The 15,058-nt window shown below is 42.2% G+C and overlaps 1 protein-coding gene across 1 annotated transcript; it reads right to left on the bottom strand.

Annotated features, from left to right (window-relative positions):
* Positions 1-443: 443 nt before the first annotated feature.
* Positions 444-13,756, bottom strand: C8H6orf52 (chromosome 8 C6orf52 homolog). The gene is made up of 5 exons (XM_081827531.1): positions 13,641-13,756; positions 12,800-12,877; positions 7,838-8,015; positions 4,327-4,372; positions 444-763 (listed from the first exon to the last, which is right to left on the bottom strand). The coding sequence occupies exons 1-5, from the start codon at positions 13,754-13,756 to the stop codon at positions 606-608; spliced, it is 576 nt and encodes a 191-aa protein (XP_081683657.1). The 3' UTR covers positions 444-605.
* Between the last annotated feature and the right edge of the window lie 1,302 nt (positions 13,757-15,058).

Here is a 15,058-nt window from a genome sequence, read left to right as displayed (position 1 = left end):
CCAACATATACATTTATGCTGATAGTTTCATTTTATCTTTCACTCAATTCTTCTCTTATTCTAAATCTAGGCCTTCTTTTTTTTTTTTTTTTTAAATGTTTTATTCTAAATCTAGGCCTTCTTAATCAAATATTTTCAATTTCTGCATGTTAGGATATATACTGCCCCACCAAGCTGAGTTTCATTACAAAGCTGCCCCAAACTTTAAAGGATCATCGTTCACCTGCCAACTTCTGGCTATGAATTCCCATCAAGACAGATTATGTGCTACCATACTCTTTATATATTTACACGTCTATCCATTAATGCCCCAACCAGTTCACGTCAGGCCCATTTTCCTATTAGACCTATTTTCAAATGTCTTACAGTTCAGCTTGGTCTACCAAGATAGTTAGGTTATCTCTTCTGACATTTATTTAATATAACACACTTCCAGAAATGGATGTGCTGGTAAAGTTTATTTACATCACATTTTATCATGTCAGTCACAATCAAGACCTGGAGATCTGCATTTACATATAGCATCCAGTACATTCCTGGGAGAATTTTTGTTGTTGCAAAAACAAAAACAAAACAGGAGGCAATCAATAGAACAGTGGGGTAGCTTAATGAACATCATGCTTCTCCAGGGGCTCATCTGGGATTTCAGAGTGAACCGTATCCAAAGGCTGCCAGTGGCAACTCATGAGAGAGTCGTAGAGTTCCTCACTTTTCATCATAAACTCCTTGTTTAATTCCTCAATATTCACATGAAGGTTTGGATCTGCAGGAGCCAATTAATGCATACGAAAAAAAATACGTTTTATAGGACACATATTGGCAATGGCTTAAAATCAGAGTTTCAAAAAAAATGAGCAGGAAAATATTGCAGACATTTCATGTTAGAATTTTTAAATTGCATGTTTCCTTTCAATAAGATTTGAAAATAGAAATTAAAGCTGGAAAAGCACCACTACCAGACTCAATGAGCATCTCTATGGTGGAAGAGATGGAGGAGATGGATGGACTCAAGAGAGGTTTGGGAGATGAATGGACAGTATTTGGAAATGGACTCACTTTGGGGCTAAAGAGAAAGGGAGGGTCAAGGACGAGCCCAGAGTTTCTAGCATGAGCACCTGGGTGGACACTGCAAGGGAGCCCAGACCAAACCCATAGGATGGGGCTTTGAAACCATAAACATGTTGCTTTATTTGCTTAATTAACAGATTGATGTAAGTGATGCAAACTATATAGAGCAATTAATTCAGAAACAGAGGGAAGCCTGGCCTTTCTTCTTTAAAACCTGGAACCCTATGATGAGGTGGTGTTAAGTTATCATGAAAGCATCAGACCTAGATATTACTTCCAAGTTGCTGGGTTTCCAAGGTTTTTAATGCCATCCCTTGTTTTGTCTCCCTGTTCTGAATGTAACCAAAGAAGCCCTCTCTTCCTTTGTAATTTTTGCAAGCCTTAGCTCATTCAGGACTGTAATTTTTTTACTTCCTAATACATGGGATCATGCTACTCCTTTGTATTTGTATGCCTATTACAGGCTAAATGTTTGTATCCCCCCCAGATTCATAGGTTGAAACACTTACTTCCAATGTGATGGTATTTGGAGATGGGGACTTTGGAAGATAATTAGGGTTGGCTGAACTCATGAGGGTTGGGCCCTAGTCTGATGGGATTAGTGCCCTTACAAAAAAGGATACCAATACTGATGCGCTCTCTCCCCCTGCCCGGTGAGGATATAATGAGAAGGTGGCCATCTTCAAGCCAGGCAGAGACCTCTCACCAGGCACTGAACCAGCTAGCACCTTGATTTGGGACTTCTCAGTATCCAGAGCTATGAGAAATAACTTTGTTATTCAAGCCACCCAGTCTGTGGCATTTTGTTATAGCAGCCTGAGCTGACTAATATCCTTCTATACTTATTTTAGAACCAAGATCATCAAGTAGGCTTAATGCATCAGATATGTTTCATGAGCTACTTCCTACTTTCTTCTCTGGAGTCATTCATGACTATGCTGTCCAATTCTTATTCTTTAGAGCTTCCCATCTCTTTTGAACTACATTTCCTTTGAGAGCTTCTGGTCATAAAATTAGATGCTTCTATTGTTTTGTTTTTTTTTCCTTAACTTTCTAAAAAATTTTTGTAAGATTATTTATTTTGAGAGAGAGACACAGAGTGCTCAAGCAGGGGGAGGGGTAGAGGGAGAGGGGGAAGCAGACTCCCCACTGAGCATGGAGCTGAAGGCAGGACTCCATCTGACAACCTGAGATCATGACCTGAGCCAAATCAAGAGTCCAACGCTTAACTGACTGAGCCACCCAGGTGCCCCGTGAAATTCTTTCTTAAGGTCAAGCCCCAGGGTCCTTTCCTTCACTGCTATGGGCAGTTGTTTGTTAGAAGGCTCCTGGCTTTGCAGGTTCCTGGTGGTAGGAAAGGCAGCACCACCATGCTTATGAGCAGACCACTGCCTGTCCTGTCATCTACGGCCTAGAAAACAGACACACTGTGGTCAGCTACGAACCCCAGATTAATGATCTAGGCCCTTCCAGTGACGTTGGCCCTAGTGGTAAAGAAACCCACAAAAGACAAACTAATTACATCTTCCCTAAACCTGTGGGCCCTCGAGACCAAGCTGTCCACCACAGTAGGCACTCACCACATGTGCTTACTGAGCACTTGAAATAAGGCTAGTCCTCATGGAGATGTGACGTAAATACACACTGCATTTTGAACACTTGCTATTAAGATTTTTAAAAATTTCACATTCATATTCATTATATGTTTAAATGAAATATTTTGGGTATATTAGGTTACAAATATTGAAACTAATTTCATCTGTCTATCTCTTTTTAGTTTGTTTTTGTTTTGTTTTTTTTTTAATTTGGCTACTAGAAAATTTAAAACTGTCTACGTGGGTGGATTTGTGTTTCAAATCACATTTCCCCTGGACAGAGCTGCTCCAGCTCTACGAAGAGCTTACGCTAACCGCTGAAGTGGCTATTACCTGCCAGATGCTGTTAAAACACTTAAAAGCACTTTAGAGCTATTGTCCTCACACTTTCTAAGAGGTTGGTTTTAACATCCCATTTTACAGGCTGATGCCCTGGAGATGAATTTGTCTGGAATTACAGAACTCATTAGTGAGATCTGAACCCTGGCAGTCTGTATCCAGAAAGCACACTCTTTGTAGGTTTTCCTCTAATCTTTATAATGTCTGCAGGACTGATGAAAGCAGGGAGATTTGACTCATGCTTTAACCAGAATGAAATCCCCCTGAGAGCTGGAATGTCGGCCAAATATATTTCAATAAAACTAGAACTACCCCATAGCATTTAAAGATTTCTTTTAAACATCAGTTGCATTTCATTTGAACACTGAGCACCTGTTAACCTGCTGACTTAGTCACTGGGACTACAAAGCCACAAGGCAGTGAGTGGGTTTGGTCTGGTGGGGGAGCCCTGGAGGTGGGGGAAGTGATAAGAAGTAGGCAACGGTCTTATCTCTGCCTGTCTGTCCCACTTCTCTTTCCCATAACTTAAGTAAAACAGGCCACTTTCTTCCCTTCCTCGAAGAAGACACAGTCAGAAACAGGTCCTGCTCTGAGCAGATGCACTTTGTTCTTTTCAAAACAGATCAAGAACTACAAGGAGCACTGCCTGACACCACAGACAGGGCCTGTGATGTCCTCCAGGAACCAATAACCCCGAGGGAAGCTAGGAGGCCAGGCCACAGTGATCACCTGATACTTTTCCCCTTAACAATCAAAATTAAAGCAGAATTAAGGGGCACCTGGGTGACTCAGTCAGTTAAGCGTCTGCCTTCAGCTCAGGGTTCTGGGACTGAGCCCCATGTCAGACTCCCTGCTCAGTGTGAAGCTGGCTTCTCCCTCTTCCTCTGCCCCTCCCCCTGCTTGTGTGCTCGCTTGCTCTCTCTCTCTCTCTCTCTCTCTCTCTGTGTGTCAAATAAATAAATAAATAAATAAATAAGATAAATAGATAAATAGAATAAAATCTTTAAAAAAATAAAAAATAAAGCAGAATTAATCCCAAAGTTTACATTTATGGAAGAAACAGATCTTAAAAACAAGTTATTGTCTTATTGTTTGGAAACGTACCCATTTCCTAGTCCTTCAGAAAAACCCAAACAGGTGGCTTTACTCAAGCTTCCCACAGAAGCAGTTTCCCAAGACCAGACAAATTGCTGAAGAAAACGGCTTATGTGACCTACGTAGGAATTTTCCAGTAGAATCTCTCAGCTACTAGCCAGCTGAGTAATGAGTAACCTGGAATGGGTTAGTTTTGTTTTCAACCATGGCCACATAGGGTTTCTGTTACCTTCTAGTGGGTCTTCATCTTGCTTCTCTGCCAGAGCTCTGCTTTCCTATAAGGAAATCAGGATGTTAAGAAAAAATAATTTTTTTCTTAAAGGTTTATTATCAACACATGCTTTTAAAGAAAACATTAGCTGTCAAAATGATGAAGGACTATAATTATAAAATAGGTGGATGAAGTCAACAGAAGAAAAAATCATAAAGGAGGAACATGCCTGACAAAGACCTCAGGGCTCTCTGAAGCTTCTGGGAACTAACTGGCCTCCCAGGGCCTCGAATATGAACCAGACACCAGGGACCCAGGTGTCCAGACTCCATAGTCCCTGCATTAAATAAATGCCCAACTCTCTACCTGGTGGTCTACCCTTCCTTCCAGATGACAACTTGCAAAATCTTCATGAGCACATTCTCCCTGTAGCCTTCTAATCATACCCCAAGGCCATGGCTCAGATAAGGACCAGGACAATAGGTGCTTAAGCAGATGCAGAGACTATAGAAAAGCAAACCAGTCAATCAAAGAAGTAAATTCCAGAAGCACTCCCCAAATAAATCTTGGTTGGTTAACCCAGACCCTATTGGCTGTCCTGGGACAGTGTAAGTTTCTATGACTCCTCTCCATAGGCACCTGTTGGGAACTGTCTTTGTTAAGGATGTACAGCTGTTCCAAGGAACCAACCAATCCAGGAAGAGCCCTGGTAGCTCCTGGCACCAATGAACTCAATTAAGCCTCCCTTGCTAAGAAGATTGAGATTATATTGAAAGCCAAAGACCCCCTAGCTCTTCTTTTCAATCTATCTGAAAGTATGCCTCCCTTTCCGTCAGAAATAGATCCTGGTTTTGAAAATAAATTATATGGTTACCATAAATTTAATTTCACCACTGGCATGTTTTTCCTATTTAGAAAGGGCTAAGACAGCCAGAGTCTGTGCTTGAATGAGGCATTTCTTATAATACAGTTTCCAAATAACTTCACATTTCCTCCTTTTCAACACGTGTTCTGGTAAATGTGGATCCTACATTACCAGGGTTCAGGGAGCAGATGCTCTCTGGAGATGGAGGTTTCTCTTTGTGTAAGGGGCACCTGGGCAGTGCTGGTGTCCTTGAAGAAGGGCACATCTAGTAACTGTTTTCCTCTGCTAGTGGGAGTTTGGGACAGATGTGCTTATGGAGCCCAAAGACCTGAGAATCATTTTGAAGATATTCACATCCTCTGATCTTAAGACACAATGTCAAAATGCAGAGGGCTCTCAGGAGGCTAAGCTCTTGGAGAAATAAGAGCTAAGAACACAGGCGTGCTATGGTAGGGGAAACGGGCAATAAACTGTGACATCTGGCAGAGGTCACACTTTCTTAGGCAAGACTAAAGCAAGGGCATGTGAGCAAAAGATGCCCGGCACAGCCTGACCATCTGGAATTTTGATGATCAGCTTCATAACCAAAACTCCCACCAGGAAAGCAGGCAGGTGGCACAAGAATATATTTATAATTCTTGAAACTGCATATTATAGTAATAATTTGCCTGGAGTGGGATGAAAATCCCAGAAGGTGTCAACAAAAATGGAGAAAAGAAGGCGGGGGGACAAGAAGAGAAAAAGGGGTATTAATTTCTTTTTAAAATGTTACTTATGTTTCTTTGTTCTTTTGTTGTGTCTTACTGTCTTATTTCTTTGTCCAGTGTTAATTTCTTCATTTTCTCACTAGTACACAGAAATCAGAAATCACTTTCGTTCCCAAAGTTGCTAATATACTCAAACCTACACTTCTCTATTTAAGATAGAGGTAACCACCAGAAGACACATAGACCATTTCCAAAAGGTCAAAAAAGGGAAGGGGTAGAAGAAAGAAATGTGCTAAAACCTCAGGCAATGTAGCAAAAGATTTTTATTTTTTTGTAAGTGATGCAATATCAAACATCTGCTAAAAGGCCGATTTGGGTTTAAAAAGAAAAAGCCAAGAAATCTAACAAGATATTTTATTTGGAAGAAGGCACACCTAAAACAGACTTGAAAAACTGAAAATGAAAAGTTTGGGCAAAACCCCCTCCCCCGCAAAAAATGCAAGTTTTAAAAACTGAGGGCTTAAATATTAAATCTAATTCTGGGTTTAAGGCACAGGCCATCCCACAAGGAGGACATTACCAAACAGACTGGAGAGAAAACTAACACTTTGACTAAGTGCTAATTTCCATAATATGTAAGTATCTACACAGAAGAAAGGGGCACAACCAACAGAAAAAAACGTGGGCAAAGGACATCAATGAGGTCACAGAACACAGATACCAAGAAACAGTTTAAAAGGTATTTGCCCTCAATAATAGACATATGGCTTCCTCACCTGTCACATTGGTTAATGACACGCAGAAACATAGAGGCAAGCATACCCCCAGCAGCCATAAAAAGTGTAAATTTAGGCAAGCTTTTTGGTAATTTGCTGTCCGAGATTTTAAATGTTATATCCTTTGATCCAGACCTTCCACTTCCAGAATTTTTTAAGATTTATTTGAGAGGGTGTGTGTGCAAGAGCGAGTGTGCAAGCAGGGGGAGGGGAGAGGGAGAGGACATCTCAAGCAGACTCTTCGCTGAGCCCAGAGCCCAACCCGGGCTCAGTCTCACGACCCTGAGATCATGACCTGAGCCAAAATCAAGAGTCAGGACGCTTAACGGACTAAGCCACCAGGCGCCCCTCTAGAAATTTATTCTTAGCCAAAAACCACTCAAATACTTGGAGATAGGTAAAAGTTTTTAAAGCACTGAGAACATTCAAAATGTTAGTCAATAAGGGATGAGCTAATATCACAGCACATCCAAATGGGCAACTTTTAAAGAAAGCTCTTTATTAAAAGGGTGAACTGGGTGGGTGGTGGGGGGGGAGGGACATCTAATGCAACCTATAAGCAGAAGCAAAGAGTAAACCAGTATGTACTACTCAGTCTGTTCTTGCTCAAGTCTCCCCCAACTCCCTAAACAAAAATAAAGCCCAATCACGCTGATTTACGAAGAGTAGAAGGGAAAAATCTAGAGGATGTAGATGCACTTGAACAGGACTTTCTTCTAAATGGGGAGGAGATGGGGAAGAGGGAAGGGATGGGGAAAAGGATGGAGAAAGCTTTCCCTTACTCTAGTCCCTCCGTGTGATTTCAGAAATAGCTTACTTTAGTAACCAAAATATTAGAGTATCTTTGAAAAGCGTGTTAATGTTTTCTGCTACTGTAAAACAAAACTACCTCTAGTCCTATTTTAAGAGTAAAATCAATTGAATGGTCATCTAAAATTTAGTAGTAAGAATTTAGGCACAGACGTCATCAGCCTAGGATTTTGTTTTTGGAAGATAGTAATGACTTAAATTGTTCACTGAATTTCTTCAGTCATCAGCTTTTACTCTCTGGTATTAAAATGGGGAGCAAAAGCCATGGCTGTGGGAATTGGAATGAGAGCATCTGGAGGAGTGAAGACAGGAAAAAGATGCTTCTATGTTGGGCACGCGGATGATCTAGGAATCATTTCAGGGAGGGATACCTTAGGCAGGACCAGAGTTTCAGCTGGGGGTCCAGAGGTCTCCCGCACAGAAAGGTCGAGTCCATTTCCATCTGCTGCACAGCCACAGGTGGAGACAGAAAGGGAGTAACCGCTGTGCTGTTGTTCAAACCAGTTGCCGGAGTGGTAAGCTTGGCAGGGTTGGAACACTGGCTTCCCCCTAGTAGTGGAGAGGAGACAACAGGAATGACCTCACCAACCAAGGCAGAATCATTCAGAACCCCAGGACTCTTTCTTCTTTCCCAGGAGGCTAAGGGGTAAGGGTAAGGATGATTTCTGCATTAACTGTTTAAGAACACCTATTTCCAAAGCAATAGTTGGTAAATTGCCAAAAATCATGTAAGAAATAGAGCACGGATGGCCTTCATTTTCATTCAGAGTAGGGAAAAAACAGCTTACCTTTGCCAGTACCAGTAATAATGATTTTGTTGAGCTATTCCAAAACCTGCAAAACTCTCCTGCCCCGCCATTTATCCAGAAACTTGGCAGAATGAGACCAGGTCTCCACAGTTTTTATTCCTGTATCAGAAATTCCAGGTAAGGGGGCTAACACCTCTCACGCCAGCATATACTTCTCACAACTGCCTGAGAATAGTAATTACACTTAGTGACAATTCCTGCTAGGCAATAAATTGCTTGACTTTCATTACAATGGGGTTAAGGTGTGGTTGGAGCAGGAGTCCATAGGGGTCACCTGGGGGGACTTCTGCAAACTAAGGAGATGGCTTTAAGCCTGCTAGCCCCCCTCTACCAAATGCTGGCCCCAGGGAAGGTAGCCGGAAGCCAGTGGGGACAGAGAGGAGTATGTGTTTGAGGGACTGACCGAAGTTTCCATCCCACCCCCTACAATAATTGAGTCGCTTGTAATAACTAAAACCTTAAGACAGAAACCACAAGTTGACATTTCCTTCCTCAGTTCAGTTATCTGCTAACTATTCGAACCAGCAATTAATGGACTCTTTTTATAGCCTCTACAGGTTGAAATTATTACGCTGACCAGCTGGTGGAAAGAAGTTGAAGGAAAACACACAAACACGTGCACCCGTCCCACCCCTCCCCCCTTAAAGCCGGTACAAGAAAATATTTTAAAGAAATTTTTCTGTGGTTCAGTATCATTTTTAAAAACACAATAAAGCATGCCTTCCCAAATTTCAACGTGCGGAAGAATTACTTCGGCATGTTGTTTAAAAGGTAGGTCCCGATTGAGTAGATTTGGATTAGACCTCACTCAGATTCTGTTTTTCTAAATAGCAAGCCTACGCAACGTGTCAAAATGTAGGAAGGTAACTTTTGAGTCCAAATAGGGGCACTTCGGGTCTGGCCATTTCCCTGCAGCTTATTAATAAGTGCTTGATGTATGAGGTGCCTGGGTGGCTCAGTCGTTAAGCGTCTGCCTTTGGCTCAGGTCATGATCTCAGGGTCCTGGGATCGAGCCCCGCATCTGGCTCCCTGCTCAGTGGGGAGCCTGCTTCTCCCTCTGCCCCTACCCCCTGCTTGTGTTCCCTCTCTTGCTCTCTCTTTCTGTCAAATAAATAAAATCTTAAAAAAAAGTGCTTGGTGTATGTAGTCTATATTTACCTGGAATGTAAAAAATAATCAGCATGGATTCAAATCATTCATTCACCATTATTTACTGAAGGCCTCCTTACACAAAGCAGGTGGAGTCCCTACTCTAGATCTCCCCTAGCTTCCTGGGAGATGGTATTGATGAACAGCTGTGGAACACATTGCTAGGCACCACCCACTATTCAGTTTCTTTTTCTTCCTTAATAACAGAACCCTGACTTTATTTGGGGGGCAGAGATAGGCTTCACTAAAAGACATTTCCTAGCTTTCCCTGCACAGGTAGATGCGCTCAACTGGCCAAAGTCTGGCTAGTAAGATGTAAATAGAACTATTATAAGGGGGTTGAGGAAAGCTGTGTGGGCCAAGGGAGTTTGAGCTGGAAGGAGGCCTATTGTCCTCCACCCTTTCCCCAGACAGAGTGCTGAGATCATAGATATGGTGGCTGGAACCCAAACTCTGCACATATTTTGGCCTATGAGGTGACATCATGGAGGAAGTCAAGCACAAGAACATAGGATCTGAAAGAGAAAACGGGTCTAGGTCTCTGGTGACTGTGGACTCCTTGTACCAGCACTAGCCTGGCTACCTCTAGATTTCTCTTACTTAAGAAATCAATGTCTTGGTTAAGCCACAGCTGTTTTAGGTTACTGTATGAAGTTAAACTCAATTCCTAACTACTATAGCAGCTTGGCCATCAAATAAAACATACCAGTTAAGGATTCTTTTTGTAAAACTTTAATGAGTTTTTTGTTCCTTCTCTTATTTTAGAGCTGTATTTTATAAAAGGAAAATCACAATTTTTGCTCTGAATGGGTGAGAGATCAAGCTGTAGTTAGAAAGGAAAGCAGAGGCTAGACGTTGATAAGAAGGTGGTAAGGAGGCTGAGGAAGGGATGTCGATGATGCATGTTGAAATCACCCAGCATGATGGTGGGAGCTGGGTACAGAGGACCCTGAGCAAAGCTCCAGAGAAGATGGACATTCAGGGGCTTTGTTGGTGACAGTGACAAGGAAGGGTTCATAAATATTGTTTTGTTCTCTTAAAAGCCCCAAATGCCGACTTGTCATATTTCACCTGCATTATTCCCATGAAGCAGGTGAAGCAAATTTATCCCAGGGCAGACAGTTGGCCAGTGTCCAGGGGAGGTAACCCACTCTTAGCTTCCCTTAGCTCTACGTGAAAAAGAGACCAAAATCCTCTGGGAATATGCACATGCACCTCTGCCTTCCTAAAAGTTGAGACTTGCTACCTGCCACAGTGAGAAAGGAGGGTAATTGAGGAGGAGTATTAAACTCTCATATTTCTAACAAGGCTGATTTTCTCTGCTATATCCTGCTTTTAGCCCAGTATATCCACCTTACCAACTGCTGCCTCCCCCCACTCCCAAAACAAACTGTTTTTTCTTTAGCCAACCAAAGCCAGGCACTCAATAAATATTTGTTGAATGAATGAATAAATCAATGCATGGCTCAAGTGTAGAAAGCTTTTCAATCAATAATTTAAAAGCAAAACAACAACAAAATCCTGTTGTGCTTTAGCGTTAATGAACTTTTAACGGTTGTTTCTTGGCAACTGTAGTTTTCACAAGAATGAGATTAAATGGCTCTTTGCATCCTGCATTAAGAGAACAGGAGGTTTGCAGGAAGTATGCTCAGTTTGAATCCAGTTGAACAAGTATGTAATTTTGTATTGCTTTTCTTTAGAGAGTGAAAAACTGTTTTCTTCTTTGTTAAAAAGAAAGTTTGAGCCCAAGGAAATATAAAAAGCAGCAGCACTAGGCCTGTTACTTAGCTGTGTGGTTTTGAAAGTTACTTTTCTAGACCAATTTCACATTTATAACCTCATACTGGATGAGTGCATTTTAACTGTAGAGACACTAATCCTTCTGAAAATGTAATGAACTTTTATCAGTGCTCTCCTCCAAAAATGTACATACACAATTTTGCATAAATTTCAGGGGATTCAAAGCCTCCAAGATTTATCCATAAACTCCCTTAGATTGGGATTACCTGGATAAATGCTCTTTAAGGTCTTTCGAACTCTAATTGGTTCCAGTAATTTCTAACAGTTAAAAAAAAGAAAAAGTACACTACTTTGAGTTATGTTTATGTTGTTTACACTATGGCTTTCATTCTAGAACCAGCTATATTCTAAAAGATTCCTGGTTGGAGCAAAAGACTTTTTCAAGCCATAGTGTTCTTCTTTAAAATGTGACAAGCTGGTAAAAATGTGACAATCTGGTAATAGATGCTGAATATAGTAATTACCCTGTTACAGTGCTAAAGTTAATTTCAAAAAACGTACTGAATGAGTACTAATTCTTATCAAACAGTAGTTGAGATTTCCCTGGCAGTAAAGAAGAAGAGCACCAGGGGCTTTCCAGAGACAAAAGTACATAGAAAAAGATTAAAAAAAAATTTTTTTTTATATATTTGTCAGAGAAAGAGAGCACAGCGGGGGGAGGGGAGGCAGAAGGAGAAGCAGACTCCCTGCTGAGCAGGGAGCCCCTGTGGACTCCATCCCAGGATACCAAGATCATGACCTGAGCCGAAGGAGACACTTAACTAAGCCACGCAGGCGACCCTTGAAACAGGTTTGTTCAAAGATTTCTTTTTGGATGAGAGGATATCACTTTTACATTAAAATAAACGGATATATCATTAAGTAAAATGCAGTAAGTCATATTTTTCAAGATAAAATATGACACTTCAAAGAAATGTCTTGCTTATTCTTTGTCCCATGCCCAGGGGACACCCACTGCAGCAATTCACACTTTTCCCACTTGAGTGGTTCTCCAGTGGAAACAGTCAAGAAGCAGTCAATAGAAAATAAATAGTAAAATAACTTGACTTTTTGTAGGTAATTAGCACAAAGTGAAGGAATTAGGATAAAACAGTGAACGACTACACGAGTTTCCAAGACCGAGAGTTTGACTACAGCATTTTCAGTGCCTGAGAAGGGCTTTCAGGTGGAGTCGCCGAAGTGCACAGAAGACAAGGCCTTCCTTGGGTTGCAATGACAACTAAAGCATGCAGAATCATTTCTACAAGACTCAAACCAGTGTAAATGAAAATAAACCCGAGTTAGATACGTGGTGACAATTCACAATTCCAGAGAACAAATATTCTTGAAAACAAAAGGGTCAAAGTGCTACAGGATCAGCGATAAACGGGGGTTGAAGAACTGACACCGACGGGTGCCATCTACCTCCTGCTTGTCAAATCCACCTGCCGTGGCCTTTATGAGACAAATTATGACGCTCCAGAATGTATTCCATTAGGTTTGTACAAAGCTGCCATTTCTGAATCTCCACACCTTAAGAAAATCTAAAACGTCAATCAAGGCAATCTTTGCTTTCATGAATGTTTCATTTTGCACCTGAACCGGGAGGTGGTGAAAAGTGAAATGTGAGATTTCCTTCTGGAATGTTCACGTAGGATGACTGCGCCCTTCTTCCTCAATCAGTCCGCCTTTCAAGTAAAGCGTCCTCCTCCCTCCCCGGGGTGTGCGGCAACGTTGGCCAATGCGACCCCAAAATCAGACAAGCGAATCCAGCTGTAAGGAAAGGTGCGCGAGGCAGGATTACCCGGCGGGCAGACAGAAGCGCGGGAAGCGGAGCTCCAGGGCCCCTTCGCGGTCGGCTCTAGAAACCGCTAACCCTGAACGCCACCCCCTCTTTGCCCTATTAGGAGAGAACGTGAGAGAGAAAGGCTCGTTTGTGCTTCCTGCACAAAAGGGAAACCCAATTCCTGTCCCCCGTCTCACAACCCACAGGCGAGCCGCCTCCACACTAACCCCCACGATACCGCCAGAAGCCCCGCCCAGGCTGAAAGAGGCCCCGCCTCTCCGTGACGTCACACAAACGAGGGGGCTTCCGCAGAGGATGTCCCGCCCTACTCCCCTTAGACGTGTCTAGCTCGCAGCCACCTAGGATATGTCTGCTTGCCCCTAACTTTTTTCTCCTCGTCATGAGCACTTCCTCATGTGGCGTTCTTCTTTATTCTCCTCTTGGAAGCTCCGCGTGATCTTCGAGCTCTGAAACCGTTTTCACGGAGGCAGGCGCCCAAAAGGCAGCCTGCGCTCGTGACGTAAATTTGAGCGCCGACGGAGGAAGGACCCTACTTCCTCTGGCATCCGCTTTCGTCATTCTCAGCTGAGCGGGGCTGGTTGAAGAGGCACGTGCGCTGCTGAATGGAGCTGGTAGCTGGTTGCTACGAACAGGTCCTTTTTGGGTTCGCTATACACCCGGAGCCGGATGCAGGCGACGACCACGAAGAGGTAAGAGGGTGCGCGGGTAAGTCTGGTCGGGTTCCCACACGGCGGAAGTAGGCACATCATTAGAGGTAAGTAAACACATTGATCTCTTAGGGATTAATTGATGAATCAAATTTATAATTTAGTTTTTTTAAAACAGAGAGTAGGCATTTCATAAAATGAGATCATGTCTGTTGGTTTTAGTAGACATCCTGACCACTTTACAGGAAGGAAGCTGGCATTCCTGCCAACAGGCAAATGAGTCAGGTTATGGATTTAAGCCTCGCTCCGGTAAGTTGACAGCCAGTTTTCCGTGTTCAGGATTTAATGAAAGAACAGTTCGCCCTCTTACTGAGTTTTGTCTTGGAATTTTACAAAATATTAGAGCTGGATCAGAATAAACTCATTGATAAAAAGGGAAAAAAAAGTGTCCCGATTCTTTCGGTATTTTTGGACCCTTTACCATGGGGCCGTTAATTGGCAGTGGAGTTACAGAGAAGCCAAAGGAATGGACCCAGTGCTAGCTTGCCAACAGGAGGAGAGCAGAGGAGACAAATGCATGGAGAAAATTACAACAAAATAAAGTATTTTTACTAGATGTGTGAGCAAAAAGGTTAAGTAAATTTCCGTTAGTGAAACAGGTAGTTAGCACATATCCAGGACTAGAAATAAGATTTAACTTTTAACCCGGTAAATTTTTCCCTAAGCAAATCTACGAATCTCTTAGAAACCTATTTTTATCAGTACTTCTTTATGAAGTCGAGGTGTCAGTCTTGAATGAACCAGAAAACTGGAAGTATATAACTTGACTAATTAGTTTTGTTTATTTTGTTTCTATCTGCTTTTGGCTGAAAGATGACATCTCTTGTATGCTTAAAGATGATGCTATTGATTGTGTTACTCATTCTAAAAAAGTTGCTCATTGTTCCAGATACATAGTAGTTCTCACAGCAACCCCCTGAGGCAGATACCGTTATCCCTATTTTACAGATGAGGAGCCTGAAGTTGAGATCCCTTAAGTGACCTGCTCAAGGTCACACAGCTAATAATTGGGAGACCTGGGACTCAAGTCCCCAGGTGTCTCTGAAACACGAAGCTCTTAAACTGTCCACTACTACTGCTAAACCTAGACAGACAGTAGCTCAGATAATCAACATTCCTTCTGTAATATGCACAAGCAAAGGTTATTTTTGATTTATGGCCATAGCAGCCCCTAAGGAATATTGTGCCTTTACTCAGAAGAGGCTCTCTTGATCCTGGTTGATGGAAGCAGTGTCTGTTGGTGTAGTTATTTAAAAATTACTTTGCAGGAAAATAGAGCTACCATATGATCCAGCAATTGCACTACTGGGTATTTACCCCAAAGATACAAAAGTAGGGATC

Source organism: Leptonychotes weddellii, chromosome 8 (genome assembly GCF_054177405.1).
Source record: "Leptonychotes weddellii isolate Sample4059 chromosome 8, ASM5417740v2, whole genome shotgun sequence".
Classification (NCBI taxonomy): Eukaryota; Metazoa; Chordata; class Mammalia; order Carnivora; family Phocidae; genus Leptonychotes; species Leptonychotes weddellii.
The sequence above is the reverse complement of the archived record's forward strand: the minus strand, read 5'-3'. Positions and strand labels throughout refer to the sequence as shown.

Coding starts and splice junctions, on each gene's coding strand:
- C8H6orf52 (XM_081827531.1), bottom strand. CDS start 13,756: ATGTGCCTACTTCCGCCGTGTGGGAACCCGACCAGACTTACCCGCGCA. Junction 12,878..13,640: donor AGCGAACCCAAAAAGGACCT/GTTCGTAGCAAC, acceptor GGACTGATTGAG/GAAGAAGGGCGCAGTCATCC. Junction 764..4,326: donor AGATGAAGACCCACTAGAAG/GTAACAGAAACC, acceptor TGGCTCCTGCAG/ATCCAAACCTTCATGTGAAT.